This window comes from Python bivittatus, unplaced genomic scaffold (genome assembly GCF_059951505.1).
Source record: "Python bivittatus isolate LINGU-HERP-01145 unplaced genomic scaffold, Pbiv_v1 ctg000330_np1212, whole genome shotgun sequence".
Taxonomy (NCBI): Eukaryota; Metazoa; Chordata; class Lepidosauria; order Squamata; family Pythonidae; genus Python; species Python bivittatus.
In genome coordinates this window covers 61720036-61739570 of record NW_028277058.1, presented here as the reverse complement: position 1 = coordinate 61739570, position 19535 = coordinate 61720036, and the positions used below count along the sequence as shown (strand labels likewise).

The following is a 19535-nucleotide window of genomic DNA, read 5'->3' as shown; positions in this document are numbered from 1 at the left end:
GATCTTGAAAGAGTAGTTTTTGGCAAACTGAATTTGAGCCAGCAGCATGATACGGCTGCAAAAAAAGACAATTTAAGGGTGCATCAACAGAAGTGTACTTTCCAAATTCATGGAAAGCAACTGTTTTACTTTATTCTGCTTCCGTCAGACTCCACCTTGAATAATGTTCTGGTATAACAGAACTAGTTCTGGTATAACATTTTACGAAGGATTCAAAGGAACTGTAAGAGGTTCAGAGAAGAGCAATAAAGAAGTTTAGGGCCTGGGAAACTAAGGCTCGTGAAGAGTGATGGAAGGAACTGGGCATCCTTAGCCATGATCAAAGATGACTGAAAGGATGTAACACAGAAGAAGGTTGAGACCTGCTGTTTCTTATTCTAGGGCACAGGTCATGAAAGAAGGGATTTCATTTACAGGAAGGAAGGCTCTGTTGGGAAAAAAAAAAAACCTTAACAGTAGGAGCAGTTTGACACAGAGGATGGATCTTATGGCTTCAAGGCCCCGCTCCAACCTGAGGATACTAGAGGTCTACCTCCAGACTGCACTTATGTTCAATTCTTCTATGAAAGAAACACACGTAGGGTCAAATTTTTCTCTAAGGCATACAAATAAGTCTGAACTCTTCCGAAACTCATCCTCATATTCTGTCGTTTGCTAACTGCATAAAATTCAAGGGGTCAACATAGAGAGAGGATTCAAAGTGCTGCTTATTGCTTATGAAGTGCAGGATGGCTCAGGTCCTCCTTATCTTCGGGACCCCCTGTCCCAGATGGTATCAGTCATAAATGCGGGTGAAGAAGACATCCCACCGGCCAGGTCAGGAGCCACGAAGCAGGTCTTCTAGGTGGAATCTGCCTCAGCCTGGAACAGTCCCATCAAGGTTAGGAAGCCCCCTGATCTTTCCCCAGAGCCTTCAGAGCAGAGAGCTGCAGGGGGAGCCTTTGGGGCCATGATGTTGCCGTGCTGGTTTTTATTGCGACTTAATGGTCGTTTTACGATCGTTATGGATCTAAGTGCCCTGAAGTTGTTACGCACAGGCAGCAAACAAATTACGGTAAATAAATGCATGCCTCAGAGATGGGGGATTCTGGGAGTTGAAGCCCACCCATCTTAAAGTTGCCAAGTTTAAGAAACACCGATTTAAATCCTGGGCCTTTTTCCTCCTATTTTTCTCAAGGCGGCCAGACTTGTAGTGGATCTCTTCCCAGGGGCATCTGGGCCCCATTCCCCCAGCAGTTTTGCCTGGACTGGGAGCCCCAGCTTCCCCCAGCGCAGCCTCGCCCCTCGCACAAAGAGGGTCTCCTCCAGCTGCGTTCCCCATCTGTTCTGGGGGCGTCCTGATCACTGCTAGCTTTCTAAGTGAGACACCGCAGCAACACCCAGGGGAAACTCATGGATCCTGACCTGGGCCCCAAAGGAGCCCCTTGGCCCAGAGGGCCCAAGCTGCACCCCGTCTTTGCATTGCCCCAAACAGCTGCGGCGCGCCCTCCAGATGTGCGGAGCGAAGGCGGGGCTCGGAGGTAACACATGGGGGAAGCTGCTACGCGGGAACAGCCCCTCCCCGGCCCCGCCCACGCTGGCCCCGCCCACCCGCTCAGCTAACTGCTTCGAACCTCTCACGAGAGGATTTGTTGGCCACGCCCCCAGGGGCGTGGCCGATGGCCCTCTCAGGGAACAACGGGGTTTGCCACCCTGCAGTGGAGGGGCTTCGCGGCTCTGCCTAGCAACCGCGCCTAACGTAGGGCCGGGCGGAGGGCCTGCGACGCGGGCTCCTACCAGACTCTTCGTCCTTCTTGTCGAACTTCTTGATCATGGCGGCAGCGGCCGGTTCGTACCCAGCCTTCGGCCTGCACGCTCGAACCGCGGACAGGAAATCCCGCCCTTTCACCGGTCGCCTCCCGGCCAACCTTCCGGGACGTCAGCGGCTCGGGGGGATGACGCTCAGCCGCGGGACCGGCCTCTCCGGTGACGTCAACCACGCGTCTCATTTCGCCTCATTTGCGTGAGCCGCGCCCACTCTACGCCCCCTCGCTGAGGATTGCCGCCCCCTGCAGGTGGCCTTTGGGTTATACCAGTGTTTCTCAATCTTAGCAACATTGACACGTGGACTTCAGCTCCCAGAATTCCCCAGCCAGCCTTGCTGGCTGGGGAATCCTGGGAGTTGAAGTCCACACTCCTTAAAGTGGCTAAGGTTAAGAAACACTGATTTATACCGTACTATCCAGTTCCTATCAAGTCCTGCCCATGTGGCAGGGGGTGATGGGAGCTGTAGTCCTACCTGCCTGGCTGGAGCTCAAAGGCAGCTGTATTTGAAAGCACCCTCAAGCCAATCCTGTTTCTCTGCCCCATCTGCAAGCCGAAATCAGTTATTTTATTAAGGGATGAATATTGTCTTTTATTTATTGCAGTTTATTTTGATCTGCCCGTAGCGTGGTTTTGTAAGCCGCCGTGAGCAGATTACTATTCAGTGGCACGGACACTTAACAAAATGAATAAAACAGTGGGCCGAGGCAGATCTTCTCAGAATGGCTCCTGGAACCCGAATTAAGCCTGTTGTACCTACAGCTGTGGTGGATTTAGTGCCAGTCCAACTTCTCACATTTTCTTTTGCCCCCCCCCCACTACCTTGCTTGCATTTGGGAGAACTGATGTGCTCGCTAGTGCTTTGCATGATGCCGCTTGGGCCTTAAAGACAGAGAGGGGTCCTACGGAGCTCAGTACCCAATGAACATGGGCCCTTCAGGAATGAACAGAACTCGGGGGATTTAACGATTAGATGGTTTGTGTTGATAGAAATAATGTGAATTAGGATTAAATAGTGGTAAGAGATTAATTTTTTTAATTTGTATTCATACCTGTACTGGAGATAGTCGGAAGTCACTTTCTGTTTCATCTTTCTACTTGATCTCACTCTTAGTTTTTGTCTTTTTCGTTTACTTGTATCTTCTCTCTCTCCTACACTTTTTGATTTGTATTTTAATTGTACTTTTTATATATCTTAATAAAAGTTTTGATTGAAAAAAAAGAAATGAACAGAACTCAGTCTTTAGGTATTTGCCAGCATTTTCCCGTCATTCCGCCCCGAGCAAGATTTTCCACGTCCCTCAATATCGTCCACTGACAGAGCAAGCGGTCTATTATCCCAATGCCTTATCTTGTTTTGCGAAAGAAACTTTATGTCTAATTCTTTAGGCAGCACCAACCAACAGCCTTGTCAGAATGTGGAGATCCCATTGCTACGTCAGAAGAACGCTCTTCTAGGACATTTCAACTTTTTATTGAAGTACAAAGAAGCAGAATATCACCTCTCATAATAATACGGAGGGATTTCCCCCACACGATTGTTAAAGCAGTGCAGAAAACATTTACAATAGCCATATATAATGCCTTTGTCAACCCCAGAAATTCCCAAATCCTCACTCAAGAGTTAATTTCTGTAATTCTAACTAGGAAGATAAAAAGGGCTACAGGGGGTGCATTCTAACAAAGTACAATGTGTTATAGTCCTTGAAATATAGAAGATTGTAAAATATGTTTTAAAAAATGACATATGAATCCTGATGCTAAACAATGAATACTTCTCGTAGGATGGTATAGTGGCCTCCTTTACCTTGGCCTGGTTACACGCAGATTTGGCACACACATTGTTCTAAAACTCTTCCTCGGCATCCTCCTCCTCTCCATCGGCAGAATCCCTTCCAACTTCTTCGTAATCCTTCTCCAGGGCCGCCAGGTCTTCCCGGGCTTCGGCAAACTCGCCTTCTTCCATGCCCTCCCCCACGTACCAGTGCACAAAGGCCCGCTTGGCATACATGAGGTCAAACTTGTGGTCCAGCCGGGCCCAGGCCTCGGCAATTGCTGTGGTGTTGCTCAGCATGCAGACGGCCCGCTGCACCTTTGCCAGGTCCCCTCCGGGCACCACCGTGGGGGGCTGGTAGTTGATGCCTACCTTGAAACCGGTTGGGCACCAGTCGACAAACTGGATGGATCTCCTGGTCTTAATGGCTGCAATTGCTGCGTTGACGTCCTTCGGCACGACGTCTCCCCGGTACAAGAGGCAACAAGCCATATATTTGCCCCGGCGAGGGTCGCACTTCACCATCTGGTTGGAGAACTCAAAGCAGGCATTGGTGATCTCTGGCACAGAGAGCTGCTCGTGGTAGGCCTTTTCAGCTGAGATGATTGGGGCGTAGGTGGTCAAGGGGAAGTGGATGCGGGGGTATGGCACCAGGTTGGTCTGGAATTCGATCAGATCAACATTCAGGGCACCGTTAAATCTCAGGGAAGCTGTTACAGATGATACAATTTGCCCAATCAGCCTATTAAGGTTGGTGTAGGTTGGACGTTCAATATCAAGGTTACGGTTGCAGATGTCGTAGATGGCCTCGTTGTCTACCATGAAGGAACAGTCTGAGTGCTCCAGGGTGGTGTGAGTGGTCAGAATGGAGTTGTAGGGCTCTACCACAGCAGTAGAGACTTGGGGGGCAGGATACACTGAGAATTCCAATTTTGACTTCTTACTGTATTCTACTGAGAGTCGTTCCATCAGAAGAGAAGTGAAGCCTGACCCTGTGCCTCCACCAAAGCTATGGAAAACCAGGAAACCCTGAAGGCCACTGCACTGGTCAGCCTGTGTTAGCAAGAGAAATGTGGTTATTGGTACCATCTGCTGGCATCTCAATACAACTAGGCTTGCCCACAAAATAAGCTTGCCCACAGAAGGTAGAATTTCAATCATGCATGCACACAAATGGACCATCTTTTCTAGCAATGACTGTTTTGTTCAGGAATCAGCTCAGTTCAGAAGCCATGGACCTGATTTCATTAGCTATAACGTGGAAGCTCAGATTAGGGACACTGACATGCAAGCTCTTCTCCTTGCCCCTGGAGTCTGCCTTCTCCAATTCCTGATTTTTTGACAGGCTTCAGGCAACAGGCTCAGCCATAATGTGGATTGCTAATGTGGGATTTACCGGGTTGTGTGAATCCAGTCACAGTGGTTGGTAAGCAGTCTGAGTGCAGCCAACTGGGGTTTCAATAAACCAGTAAAGAGCTATTTCTCACACTGATAGGATCAAACAGTGATTACGAAAGCAATCAACAGATCAATACTGCAAAAGCAGGAAGCTTCCAGACCCCTTCATCATAAGAGCACAAGAAAACAGTTATGGATTTTGCCTAAATAAAGGTGCCCCATTTGACAGTAAAGCATTCACTGCCACTGGAATTCTAATATTGTAACCTTAACCTTTTTTCTAATACATATTACTAGTCAGAGCCCTGAGATACTTGTTCTTAGGATGAACTATTGCCAATCTCAATTGCTAAGAGAAACATTTAATAAAACCATGCTTAAACAGTCCTCTTGCCTATAGTTTGCCATGAGAACCATGTTGGGCAAACTATCATTTGTAACTCACATCAAGCCATAGTTTAGAAGTCAGCCTTTAGCTACAACTGGCCTTTTTTTTGCTGTCAGAGTACATCAGGTAGAGGAGCTGGTCTGTAGCCCATTCTCAAATGTTTTACAAGAATCCACTGAGATCTGAAACTACTGAAGTTGGGAAAAATTACTTTGGAGCAGTATTCTGACAGTCTTCCAAAATGAAGGTGACCCTTTTCCATGAACATTTACTCAGTTATGTCCAGGGGTTCTCAACCCTTGTGTCTTCATACACAGGACTGAGTTTTTTCACCTCTAAATTCAAAGGGAATGAGCTCAGCAGTAATTATTAAAGGCTGTATAGCTTGGTATTTCAGGCTCACAGATGCAAGCTATTTCAACCTCACAGCACAGCAACTGCTTCATTGTGGCCACATACCATTATCGCCCAGTTTATTTCCTAACTGGGTTTTGGAGCTTCTATATCTGTAAATGTTTTTAGTTTGCTCACCAAGAACCGAACTTCAGTTGCTTCCACGCTAGCCTTTTAGTTTGGAATTGCTATTCTTTGTTCTCTCACTTTTTCTGGAAAATCTGCAAACTTATCATCAGTCCCCGCCCCCCACTTATTCTTTGCTTTTTTGGTAAAAAAACCCAAACACACACTGAAATTCGATCACACTGCTGTTACATTTAAGCCTTCTATTTTCAAACAACAGATCAATGTCATCTTGGAAAATCATCATTTGCCCTGAATATCTATGCCGGTGTTCTCAAAAGACAGATGAATGGGTGCTGTTAGGGTTAAGGTCAGGATTAACCTTAATCCCATCCCTTGCTTCTTGCATTTAATATTAATTAATCCAGAAGGCCGTGCTTTATCATTAGGCCTTTCCTTTCCTTTGAGGCAGAAATTTAAGGGGGTAAGCCTTAGTATTCCTGGTTTGTGGGAGTTCTAACTGAGCTTGGAAATTCCACCAGTTGAGCCCAGCCACAAGTCCCAGGAAAAACTATCACAGAGATGCCAGGAGATCAGTGGCAGAATGCAGGCTCTGCAGGAGTCTTTGACATCTGCAAAAAAGCATCAGAAGACTCTTCCATCTAGACTCTAGAGCAGTGTTTCTCAGCCTTGGGAACTTTAAGCTGTGTGGACATGGCTGGCTGGGGAATTCTGGGAGTTGAAGTCCACACAGCTTAAAGTTCCCAAGGCTGAAAAACACTGCTCTAGAGGATTATTCCCAGAGGAAACACTGGCATGAAAGGCCATCTTCTGCCATCATCCCCCAGCCCAGCTAGACGTATGCTACTTAAACTTTAGGAATTTCATCCTATCAGCCTTTTTTTTTGCAATCAGACCTTAAGGGGAAATGACACAGTCACTTGCCATTTTGCGAATCCTGCCAAGGACGGTGTCAATGATTTCTTTTCCAATGGTGTAGTGGCCCCGGGCGTAATTGTTGGCAGCATCTTCTTTGCCACTGATCAGCTGCTCTGGGTGGAATAGGGAGTGGTAGGCTCCTGTGCGGATCTCATCTGCCAAGAGAGAGAAGAATTAGCTGACGGGCCTAATCAAGCAAAACACCCATTTTAAAAATACTGACATTTATTAGCCACATGGAAAGGCTAAAAGTAGTAACATATAGTAGAATGCGTCTATTTTAGAATTGTTTTTTCAACCTTTTCCAACCTTGGTTGTTCTCAGGCCAGATTTATGGCAATCATTTTGTCTCTAAAATTCACTTTTCAAACAATTTGTCCAAAAAGGGCTTAGGTAGTGTCACATTTAAGATTTTCCTGAACTTACAGGACATTGTAGTTTGTTATTATACTGCTTCCTGTTGATCAACATTGGAGGAAATCGCTTAATTCCCCCACTGTTTAGTTACCAATTTCCTCTTCAGTTTTCATTGAAAAGACATGCTATTTCACTAAAAACAAGGAAACTGTTAACGAAAGCTCCCTAAGGACAGGATGTGCAGCTTTGGAAGGCACCAGGCAAGAAACGTTAAGGAGGGCTGCAGTTCAGTGGCAGAGCACCAGCTCTAGTTTTTTTTTTTTTCATTAGGCTGGGGATTCCAAAAAGATGCTTCAGAGCATGTGCAAGTGCAAACAAACACCTCTCTGCATTTCCTGGAACTGTTTGGTGGCTGCAGAGGGCTGGCCTAGCTGACCTTCACTAATCTATGAAGCTAAACAGACAGACCCTGCTTAGGTCTGATAGGAGACCAACAGGAAACCTCAGGATTGTTGACTTAAGCCAGGAAGTCCAAACATGAAGAAGGCAATGGCAAACCACTTCTATCTTCGGTCAGGAAAACTGCACGGTCATTTTCACAGAAGCCACCAGGAGTTGAAATAGACTCAATGGAGGCGTCACGTTTTGGGGAATGACACACAGTTCCAAAGGTTGCAAAGGAGTGGTTAACGGCATGCTAGCTGCGGCCACCTAATCTTTCTTAGTAAGAGCTGCAATGGAGGGGCTTCCTCTTTCAAGAGACTTTGGCAAGTACCTTACCAATGACGGTGGGCTCCAGATCCACGAACACCGCCCGAGGCACGTGCTTCCCGGAGGCCGTCTCACAGAAGAACGTCTCAAAAGAGGAATCCACTTGCTCAGCCTCGGGCATGATCTTCGGAGCGGCTTGGCTGCCGGGGATGGTGCCATCAGCCTGAATCCCATGTTCCAGGCAATAGAGTTCCCAGCAGGCGTTTCCCATTTGGACTCCCGCCTGGCCAATGTGGATTGACAGACATTCCCTCTGGAAAAGGAGCAGGCAGGGGCTTAAACATGTTTTGTCAGCAGTGTCTGGCCACATTTTAAACATCTGCATTTAAATATTTCTCTCTTGTATAGATTGGGGACAGCTTGCTTGGTGTAGTGGTGAAGGTGCTGGACTAGAAACGATGAGTTCTAGTCCCGCTTTAGGCACAAAGCCATGGGTAGCCTTGGGCGTGTCACTCTCTCTCAGGCCTAGGAAGGAGGCAGTGGCAACCCACTCCTGAAAAACCTTGCCAAGAAAACTGCAGGGGTTAGTCCAGGCATTGCCAGGAGTCAAAAAACTGACTTGAAGGCACTAGACAGACCCTTCTAGGGTGATCTGAGGGATGACTTCACTGACATGATTCCCACCTATGGAGGCCAAATGTGCCATTTCTCACATTTTTAAACAGTGTTGCTAAAAAGAGAGATGCCCTTCCTTATTTCCAATCTGAATTTCTTCTGTCAAACTGCTCTGGATGTCCTTGGAAAGAGGAAAAATAAAGCTACTAAACTTCTCCCCTTTCTTTTAACAGTTTAAAACAAAATGAAAAGCTAAATGGGCACAGAGGATAATAGGCATCAGTCTAACTGCAAGCCCTCCAACACAACCTAGAAAGATTTTTGAATATAATGCAATTTTAATTTTTTATAGTAATTTTATTAAAAATTACAATTACAACAATAAAAACTAGCGCAAACTAAAAAAAAAATAAAAGAATAAAAAGAAAAAATAGAAGGTGCAGAAAAGAAAGAAAAAATAGAAAAAAGAAAAGAGAAAAAATAAGAATATAGAAAAGAAATATATAAAGAAATAACTTCCCCCTTCATCACAACTATAAACATATCCATTTTAACCTTGATCAAATAAACCCACTTTATATTCCTTCCTTTTACTTCTAACAATCTTGATCTTTAGTCTCTTCAAAATGTCCTAGAACTTGATTTCTTTTCGTTTTTTCTTTATCCCTTCTCACAAAATTCTTCAAAGCTTTAACAAGCTTCTTTTGTAAATCCAATATACGAAAATTATCCAGGTTACTCTCTTGGTTTGTTATTTGTATATCCTTTTTAATTATGAAGACATCAGCCAGGGTCTTTTGTATGTCCAGTGTAACATCTTTTTCCATGTCATTCTTGTAGCCTGTCATTTGTAAATTTACTTTCAAATCAGTCTCAACCTTGTCAGGTAAAACTTGTTCCTCTTCCATAATATCTGGGTCCATTGTTCAAAAATATCCTTCAATATGTCCAATGTTAAAATATTTTGCTTCTTTCTGTAATCGTGAGATGAGTTTATTTATTTATTTATTAAATGTATATGCTGTCCATCTCCCCCAGAGATTACTCCTTTAATTGTAATTAGTTCCTTCTAGTTCCCTCTAGTGTCCAATTTTTAAAGTCTTATCTTATTATGGTTTTTCCCCCAAAACAAAAGCATTTTCCCATGGGAAGGATTCTTTATAATGAATTCCAAAATCTTATTTCAAATTTATCTGGACCCTTAGTCCATTTGTAACTTTCTAAAATCAAAGTTTTAATCATCCTTTTGCTGTTCATTAAAAAAAAATTTTTTTAAGTCCTTAAACTTCTATTTAAAACTTCTTTCGCTAAGGATTGAAGGAAATTCATTGGTACTACAAAACTTGTTGATCCAAAGGTTCCTAATAGCCGAAAAACAGTTAACAAGCAATTTCTAAAAGTGATTAGAAAAGCAAGTATGCGAACCCAGTGCTGACCACAGTTTGAGCAAGATGGTTATTTCCTTGTCTCCCAGTGCTCTAAACTCTCTGGAGACTATTGTCTTGCAGTTTTCTCGTGAGGAGCAACTGTATGGAGCACTTGTGGGCGATCTCAAATCCTCTCCTTGTCTGGAGAGGAATTATTGAAGAGGCAGTCTACTCACTGGCTCTTCATTCCACTGTGGTCGTTGGCTCCGTGTCTTCAGTCCACCATTTCTTTCCCAGAAGTCCAAATATAATGCAATTTTAAGAGGATGTAGCACTATCCTGTGTATTTCCGAACACTGCAGGGACCTTGAGTTGGTGGGATGTGGGCAGCAGCATGTTGGCTTCCGAAGGTATCTCTAAATTAGATAATCTTAGCCTCCATAGAATAGCAGGAACATGCTTGTTTGGGCTTGTGGCTAACCAGCCAAAATGTGCTGACTTTACCATTAGCAGGGAATGCGGTATGTGGCACAGATGTAACCAAAGCTAATAAAGTCATCTGCTCCAGCTACCCTGTTCTGGGTTTGCAGTTGGGGCCTAACCAGAAACCCAGCTGAGCACATTTCCTAGAAGCAAATCCCCTTCTCTCTGCCAATCCAGGTCAAGTTCAGAGACACCAGGGTTGCCCTCCCATCCAAGCCTCAATTGTGGATGAGGATAGATTTAGCACAGGCAGATCTAGATCAGAAAGACCTGCTCTCCATCATTCCTGACCATATCTCATCTTTTACAACACACATTGCTTAAATACCCCATTTTCAATACATTCAGTTGACTTTTGTTTCTCCTGACATAAAACAAAATGGGCAGAAGCCCACTTTATATACAGAAGTGTCAACTAACATTCATTTTTCATATTATTCAATACCCTTCTATCTATATTTGTATGACATCCATGTTCCTATCTCTAGGTCACAATTTCATCTACCTTCTTTCATTTTTTGCCATTTATTTATAAGTTACAATCATTCATTTTCCCTGCCTGGAGGCTGTGAGGGTCTGGATGGGGAAAAAGACCTCCAGGCTCAATCCCATCAAGGCAGAATAGATGTGTATCTAGAAGACAACCAAGACGAGGGATACTCTATCTTTAATTCTGAATAGGGTCGTGGTCTGCCAGTCTGAGCTGATTTGTTAACGTGGAGTCCTCTTGGACTTCCAACTCCTGCTTGAGATGCAGGTGGCAGTTGTGGCTAGGAGGGTCTTTGCACAACTCTATCTTGTGTGCCAGGTCCTGGATCAGGAGGCCTTGCTCACAGACACTCATGCTTTGGTCATCTCTTGACTAGACTATAGCAATTCGCTGTACATGAAACAACCATTGAAGACCACCTGGAAGCTATAGCTCTAGAATGCAGCTGCTCAAGTAGTTAAGGACACTTCCTGATTTGCCTGAATAATACTGTTACTATGAGAGCTGCACTGGTCCTGAGTTAGCTTCCAGGCACAATTCAAGATTCTTGTTGTCATTTTTAAAACCCTACATGGCTCAAGAACCTAGATATCTGTAGGACTACGTTCTCCAGTGATTTCTGCCCAAACAATAAGATTGAGAAAGGAAAGCACACTTTTGCATCCTCATCAGGGCATGCTTTTTCTGTGGCTGCCCCTCTCCTTTGGAATAGTGCTCCCCCTGAGGCGAAGTCAGCGCCAGCCTTGTTGTTACGGAGCATTTTTCGGTATTGATGCTACGGCAGGTTCCCTTTCTGCAGTAGGATGTTTTCCTTGAGATGTTAATGACTAAGAAGCTGTTACTAGGTTTAGGAGTTTGATATATAATATATATGTATTCCTTTCGTATTACTGCAACTGTGCAGAGTCATTTTAGGACTAAGCAGCATATATATTGCAGAAATAAACATTAATTGGAGATGATTAAATGTAGATTAAATTCAAGAGTGTCCTGTTTAAACAAAATATTCTGAGGTGTTTGGTCATATAGAGAAAATGAATGAGTCAACTGCAACACATGTATGAATGGACTGAGAGGAAGAACATGGAGAAAGTTGTGGTTGGATGGAGTTGGTGAGATCTTCAAAAAAAGAGAAACAAGCAGTTTAGTGAATGATAGGCAATATACGAAGTGGTGTATGGATACGGTAGATGCAAATATAGAAAAATATGGAGAGATATAATGAAAAGTGTTGACATAAACTAAGTTTAGCTACAATTCTTTTTATTTTACCTTATACCTTAACATCTTTTGCTTATTAATTTCTTATTCCTTTTCTGCAATTTGCATAATGCTGCTTACCCTGAAAGGGAAAAACATGATGGGTGTGTATGTTTGTAAGACATCTGTGAATTAGTCAATCTGATGGTTTGCCAAAATAGATTTTAAAAGAATTTTATACTATAAAGAGTTCCAAGCTGACTCCTCAACTTTAAATCCCAAGTCTTCTAGCGATAATTAATACTTTCAGGGGAACTTCTTGTATCTAAGAACTTTGCGTAATGTTGAAGAGGTTCCCTGGATTTCGAAGAAGAAACAGAACTCTCTATGGACATGGACAGGCACTATCTCTTTTTTCCCCTTACAATCACTCCTAAGGAAAGTTAGACCAAGAAAGCAGAGTTCATCTAAAGAACTCCATTGGGTTTAGTGCTGAAGGGCAATTCGCTCAGGTTCTAAGAGACCAGAATGCTCTTCTGTACCAGAGAGATGAAAACCTCTGCAGACTGCCCAGGGTTACTCCAGTATCTTCTCCATGGGCTCTTCTGGGAGAGATACTTTAGCCACAGGCTCCCCACTTCCCTAGCTTTCTGGGCATGGGATTCCATTTGAAAATTTAAGACTGTCCTTGGACATTTAACTTACAAAATATTGGTCATGAAAGACTACCAGCTTCCATGACAAATAAGATGGGTTCCCATACTGTGCTATCATATATTTATTTGATTTCCTTTATTTGCATGCCACTCAATCACAAAAGGCTCTAGGCAGCCAACACTCTACCATAAGATAAAGCATTGACAAAAAAAGAACAAATAAGTAACACGGGAATATCAAATAAACCAAAATAAAAAAATAAAACTAGAACATCACTGCAATCATGCACTTGCAAAACACTTCCAATCAAAGCATCCTCTCCTCTGGTGTGAGATGGAACAGGTGGGTCTTCACAGTTTTCCTGAAGCCCAGGAGGAACAATACTGACTGAATCTCTCTCGGGGGGTGAATCACTTTGGGAAGAGGTGGCTACTGAGAAAGCCCACATCTGAGGTTGTATCAGATGGCAATCATAAAGGGATGGGACCTGGAGGGAATTGCTCCTGTTGATCTGGTTGGATTGGGAGATGAATATGGGAGAAGGTGGTCCTATGACATCCAGCACTTTGAATCACATCCAGAAGCCAAGTGGCAGCCAATGCAGCTCCCTATGCAGTGGGAACCACCTGGGTATAGTGAAATAAACCCACAATTGCCCAGGCAGCTGCATTCTGTACCATAGCTTCCAAGTTCTTCAGAGGCAGCCCCATGTAGAGCACATTAAGTAATCCAAGCAGGAGAGGGCTAGAGTGTGATTTATTTATTCATTCAATTTATATGGCCATCCAACTTGAACAAGTGACTCTGGGCGGCTAACAACAACTTAAAAACCAGCAAACCTTCTCCCCAAAATAAATGGACAATCTGCAGCCAAGATTTTTTAAAAAATATATATATAAATACAGATACAAATATTTCAACAAAACTAATTCATAGGCTCCAATAGACACTCCAGCCTAAGCCTGGGAAGACACTCCCAGGTCTTCAGGGTTTTGCAAAAGGCCAACAGGATTGGGGCCAATCTCATCTGATGACGTTCCACAGGGCAGATAAAGCAACAGAAAAGACTCTCTTCCTGGTCCCGCCAAGTGGCACTATTTAATGGACAGGACCCATAACACACCTCTCCTGCTGGATCTGATGGAATGGGCAGACACGGTCAGGGAGAAGCAGTCCTACAGATAATCTAGACCCTGCCATGGAGAGCTTTATAGGTGACCACCAGCACCTTAAGTTGAACCCAGAAGCATATCTATCTCCTTATCCACCTATCTCCCATAGTATCTGCCTGTCTGATACAATCTGGCAAGGTTGGCACACTCCAGGTTCTTTTGATTAAACAAATGCTATCTATCAGGATCCCAGAAATGCACTTTCTCTGTAGCAGTGCCTGCCCTCTGGAATGAGGTTCCCTCAATATCCAGATGGTCCTTACCCTACTGTTGTTTTGAAGGGGCTTGAAGACCTGGCTCTTCTCCCACATCATTCTAGTTTGGTTTCTGTCATCTTGCTAGCTTTTATTTCTAAGTTTTGTTTTTGATCATTTTTTAAAAATGCTTTTTACTTGTGAGCCATCCACAGTTGTTGGGAGTTGGGTGGTATACAAATTAATAATAAATAGGCAATCAATGCAGCTCACAAAGCAGAGATGTAACATGCAGAGTTCAAGAAGCACCCAAAGCTGCTTGCACGACTGTATTTTGTATCAACTGTAGGTTCCAGATGCTCTTCAAGGACAGTGCCCATAACACACATTGCTATAGTCCATCCAGGAGGTGACTAAGGCATGAGTGACAGTGAGCAGAGCCTCCTGGTCCACAAAAGGGCATAACTGGAGCACAACACAAAGCTGTTATATATATATATATATAAAAAAAAAGCTCTCCTGGTTATGGCTGCTGCCTATTCCTTGAACAGGAGCCTTAAGTAAAGGAGGATCCCAAACTGTGCACTGGTTCTGTTCAGGCTAGTGCAACGCCATCCAGAGCAAGAGATGGGGAATCCTCAGAACCCCCTAGAATCCAAAGCCACTCAATCTTGCTAGTGTTGAGTTGAAGCCTGCTTTGCGATTTCAGAATGGCTACAATTGGCACATGAGATCTAGCTGGGCAAAAGCCCTCCTAGCCCAGTGCCATCTGCAGGGGCTATGAATCCAGGACGACCCCAAACTGGACCCACTTCTGAACATGGAAGTAAAACTGTATTCAAAGCTGGTATTTCTCTGGAATCCTTAGATCCCAACCATTTCATCTCAGAGAGATTCAGTCTAAGTTTGCTTCTTCCCATCCAGACCCTGATAACCTCTAGGTACTGGTCAGCATTTCTACTGCATCACCTTTTTGGCCTGGGGACAAAATGAATAACTGGGTATCATTGGCATACTGATGATAGTGGACCCCGTGCTAATAGATGTCCTGCCCCAGGAGTTTCATGTACATGTTAAAAGGTGGGGAGAAGAGAGAGCTTCAAGACACCACCACCACCACCACCACCACCACCACCACCACCCCTTGTGTTTCAGTAGGCTGTAAGAGCAAGCCCATAGCCATCTACTTTCTAACTTGGTCCCTCTTCATAAAAATATTATCAGTCATACTGGTTGCATTACTCAATTCATGGCCAGTTGTGGAAAGAGGCCCAAATGAGTGTGTTGATCTGCCTTGGAATAGCTAGAGCAAATGTGTCTCTCCTCTTGTTACTACCATGGCATTAGGATGACTTCTTCAGAAGCCCCCATGTCCTGGGATGGAATACAATCCCTAGCAAGTCTCCAGCAACCCTTTTATTTATTTGGTTGGTTTATAGCGTACCTTTTTACAGGGGCAGATCCTCAAGGAGGGCTGATCTATCTTTTTGGCAGCAGTAATTTTGTCTTCTCGGGGTTTAAACACTTCTTGTACCTTACGGCAATTGTGTATCCAAGTTTTGATTTTAAAGCTGACGTCAATTTTTGAGAACTTTGAAAATGTCTGATTATTTCTTTCAGGCCAATTATCTGATCCAAGTCCTTCCTTCCAAATGCTAAGTTGACTATTTTAATGCAGCCCTTCAGCAGCTTGGTGTCCTCAACCATGTTGTGAAGCCATAATCCCCAACCAATGTTGGACCTCAAGTTGGGGAAGGCTGTACTGTAATATACTGTACTAAGCATTTGAGAAGAGAGGAGGGGAGAAATGGCTATGAGCTCGATTCAGAGCCCAAAACTGGCCAAGAAAATGATTTCAGAATCAAGTGTAAATGCCATTATCGCTGGAATATCTGAGAGACCATGGCTATGACATGAGGATTTGGGAAGACGGGGTTAAAGCATTAGTCTAATGAAAAGTCTGTAGCTGGATAGCCATAGACTCAGTCAAGATGTATCAGAATTTGTTTCTGCAGCTGAACTGGAACCATCTAGAGAGCAGCAAGTGATGGGGCAGGAACGAACTGGCCCAGCATCAATTCCCTGGCTGGCATAATTTTTGTCACAACATCCTTTCCTCCTTATTTTGAGGAACAGTTTGTAGTTGGAAGGTAGTCAGATGCACATGCCCCAGATTAAATGCTCACTTTAAGAAACGTATGATTCTTCTCTGCATCCACATGGCCTTCTTTCCAAATAATACACGTGGCTGTCTATAGTAGTGTTTCTCAACCTTGGCTAGCATACTGGGGAATTCTGGGAGTTGAAGTCCATGCATCTTAAATTGGCCAACACTGAGAAACACACGGGTCTAAAGAGACTCCTACTGCATGTCCGTTCAGTCCAAGGGCTTCAATTACCTAGCAGTACCACCATATATATTGAACCCCGTGGAAAAACGAAAGCATCAATATAGCAACTGAGTTCATCCAGAGAGCCAAATGGGGGAGCCAGCATCTGCTCAGCAGCTCAGGCAACCGTTTCCCTCTAAGCAGGCATGCATGCACATGCGTGCATATATATATATAGTATTATGTATGTATTGCCTAATATATACATTGCACGCATATATATACTGCTGGTCTCCTCACCCCACCATCTATGGCAGATCTTCTTTCCCAAATTTGCTAGAGTCATCGAGGGGACATGTCCGCTAATGAGCAAAAGCAAGCTGCCTGGCTCCCCCTCTCTCAACAAGTGTGCCAAGTGGCACCACCTGCTCTGAACAAAACAACTGCTGGTATTTGTATTATTTCTTCAACTGACCCTTTGGCAAAGCAGGAAGCCCCTCTGGAGTGGCAGCTCCAGCCCCAGGCGGCTGCCTTGCTCACACACGCTTCCCGAACCTCCAAACTGCAAAACTGACTTCAGCTCGTACGATTACGACAAATATTTGAGTTTGCTACACTCCAGTCAAAAACATGATTGGACTCCTTTCTCTATTTAAACTTCTGCCTCCCCAAAAGACCCAATAACAGAGAACAGTAATCCTTCGATGCTAAATTTTGCTTGAGAAGGTATGAAGGGACTGTGCCACAACCCATCTTAAGCTACACCAACTTTCCTGGCCCAGCTCATGAATAAACTGACAGCAGCTCTTGGACTCAAAATGAGGTGCTCTGCCAACATTTAAAATATATATATATAAATAAATAAATAAAAAAATATATATACTTTTGCAGTCCCACCCCCAAAAATTCATTAATGTGCAATGCAATAATTACAATATTTTGCAAAGTTTCTCAGGACTTTTCGCCTAGCAAATTTCTAATTTAACCTAGAGTTTCCAGCTTCGGAAAGTTCAAACAAATGAAGATTCTGAAAAGAAACAAATTATGTTCTATTCTTTAGCATATCAACCCATGGGATTACAGCAAACAAAGGCAATATGGCAGTTTCCTCTTATACAGAGGGGGAGAAGGGGGGAATCTGCTGAAGTACAGTAATCTTTTACTTAACTGTGTTCATAACTAAAGTGTGAAATAATGTAGGGTAAAGGGCAGGGGAGTGAGGAAAAAAATGCACTTTACTGTACAATCATTTTTTTGCCTCTGAAGATACAGACAGGGTGGAAAAAAGTGTGTCACAATCCAGACCCATAACTTTGGAAGAAATTTAGCCCAACCTCTGCATTGAAAAATAATAGAGGGGGAAAATAATAGAAGCAAAAAGGGAGGGACCCCCCCCGCCCCAACTAAAATACCCTTTGGCTGCAGCCTAGTTTTTGCCTTATAAGGAGCAAATCAGTCGAATGAACTAAATACTCACCAATACCTGCTTAAGAAAAGTGAACTTAAAAGTTACAAAGGATGCCTCCCCCAAAGCAGCAGTGGGACAGCCATTTACCCCCTATTTTAGTCTGACTGAGAGAACACCCCACACCCCAGACAGAGGCTTACCATTATGCTTGTTCAGATTCCAGCAAAGCAGCTGCTTTCCCTGCTCCCAGCAAATTTATAACCCTGCAAGAACTGACTCCACCTGAAAATGAAGTCTTCTGCTCATTTAAAGCAACAGAGACACTTTTAGGGGGAAAAAGTTGCTAGGAAAATGGTCAGATTTCACTCTCATTGTTTATCACACCCTGAGCTCTTGGAAGATCTCCAATCATGCTGGATTTGGTGTGAAGTCACCCACATGGAATTCTTCTGAGCATCATTAGGTTAGGAGGGTTGCAATTTTCTTTTGATGTGCCTTGCACAAACTTGGGGTAAGCAGAAATTCAACAAATGTAGATCTAGTGGTCCTGCAGACGTGATCGTGGGGGAAAGCCTCCCCCCCAACACACATCTAATCACGATGGACGATATTTCAAAGCTTTGAAGCACTTTGTTTCACATGCTTCTTCCCAAGACTGCTAACAAAAACCAAAACCCTCTGTCACCTTCATGTTGCAGAAGGATGCTGTCTCTCGGAGCCCTTCTGATCTGGAATTCATTTTACTATAAATCAGATGTTGATTCCAGGATGCCCATGGACACCAATGAACCTGCAGACATCTCCCAGGAGGGCTGTCAGGCTCCCTATCCTACTTGAGGGTAATCGCTTTTAGATTTAGTCATTAAAAAACTAAAAAGGGGAAGCTGGCAAATCATGCCTATTTATCAAATTTATAGGGTGGCCCATCTACCCAGTGAAACTCTGGGAAGCAAACAAAATCAAACATATCCAGTCTATTAAAACTAAAACAACAACAACAACCCCGAGTCGAAGCCCGATAAAAAACACAATGCTCATGTATCACATACATCCGTGCTAGAGCTCAAGTAGCTTAACATCCTGGCCCCAATGCCCAGGGGAAGAACCAGGTCTTCATGGCCTTCTGAAAGACCACTAGAGTCAGGGCTGTCTGTATCACTGAGGGGAGGCTGATCCATAGGGCAGGCAACATGATAGAGAAAGCACACTTCCTAGACCTACCAGATGACTGTCAACCCCACCAGGCAAACCAAAGCTAAAACTACTTTTATTGGCTGTAATAGAAACTTGCAAGTCTGATTTGCTGTGCCTCCTCCCCTTCTTATACTCACGTGAATTAGGGAGGTGTCTGTCTGAGCCGCTTACGCATACTTTCTGCTTATTTTGGACCTAAAGCCATACTTTTCTTCTATCGCTTTAGCAATGGATCTGGCTTATCTCTGTCCAGGTCATCTTCCTTACTGTCTATAATGATACTGCCTCACCAAAAGGATTCAGAACATTCCTACCCTGCCAGATCTGGTGGGATTGGCAGAAACCACTGGGGATAGATGGTCCCACAAGTACCCTATGCTAAGCTATATTTTACTTAAGCATGGCTTGGTGAATAGGCTACAACAGCCTGGGTCGAAACATCAACTTACAGTATATTTTTCTGACTAAAGCCACCTTTAATATTTGGGAGATGACCACCGTGTGTGAAATGACAATGCAAATGGACAAGAACAAGGATATTGTCTTCATTTCCTTGAATTCAGGTAGGGGAAGCTTTGACAGGGAAAGTTCCAGGT

At 43.8% G+C, this 19535-nt stretch overlaps 2 protein-coding genes across 2 annotated transcripts in view; both read right to left on the bottom strand.

Moving 5' to 3' along the window:
* The window catches only part of COPG2 (coat protein complex I subunit gamma 2), a 30220-nt gene extending 28290 nt beyond the window's left edge, over nucleotides 1-1930 (bottom strand). The window contains exon 1 of the mRNA XM_007441353.3: nucleotides 1777-1930. Within this exon, the coding sequence (XP_007441415.1) occupies nucleotides 1777-1813 (37 nt within the window). The 5' untranslated portion in view covers nucleotides 1814-1930. The remainder of the gene's footprint in view (nucleotides 1-1776) is intronic.
* A 1325-nt stretch (nucleotides 1931-3255) lies between these two features.
* LOC103050012 (tubulin alpha-1 chain) lies at nucleotides 3256-18099 on the bottom strand. The gene is made up of 4 exons (XM_007441354.4): nucleotides 17946-18099; nucleotides 7899-8142; nucleotides 6768-6916; nucleotides 3256-4630 (listed from the first exon to the last, which is right to left on the bottom strand). Exons 1-4 carry the CDS (start codon nucleotides 17946-17948, stop codon nucleotides 3650-3652), a joined length of 1377 nt encoding a protein of 458 aa, XP_007441416.1. The 5' UTR covers nucleotides 17949-18099; the 3' UTR covers nucleotides 3256-3649.
* Nucleotides 18100-19535: the final 1436 nt, after the last annotated feature.

What these genes read in the sequence shown, in the direction of transcription:
- LOC103050012 (XM_007441354.4), bottom strand. An exon ending in TCTGGAGCCCACCGTCATTG is followed by an intron (nt 6,917 to 7,898) that starts GTAAGGTACTTG and finishes CTCTCTTGGCAG; the next exon opens with ATGAGATCCGCACAGGAGCC. An exon ending in TTGGCAGGATTCGCAAAATG is followed by an intron (nt 4,631 to 6,767) that starts GCAAGTGACTGT and finishes TTGCTAACACAG; the next exon opens with GCTGACCAGTGCAGTGGCCT.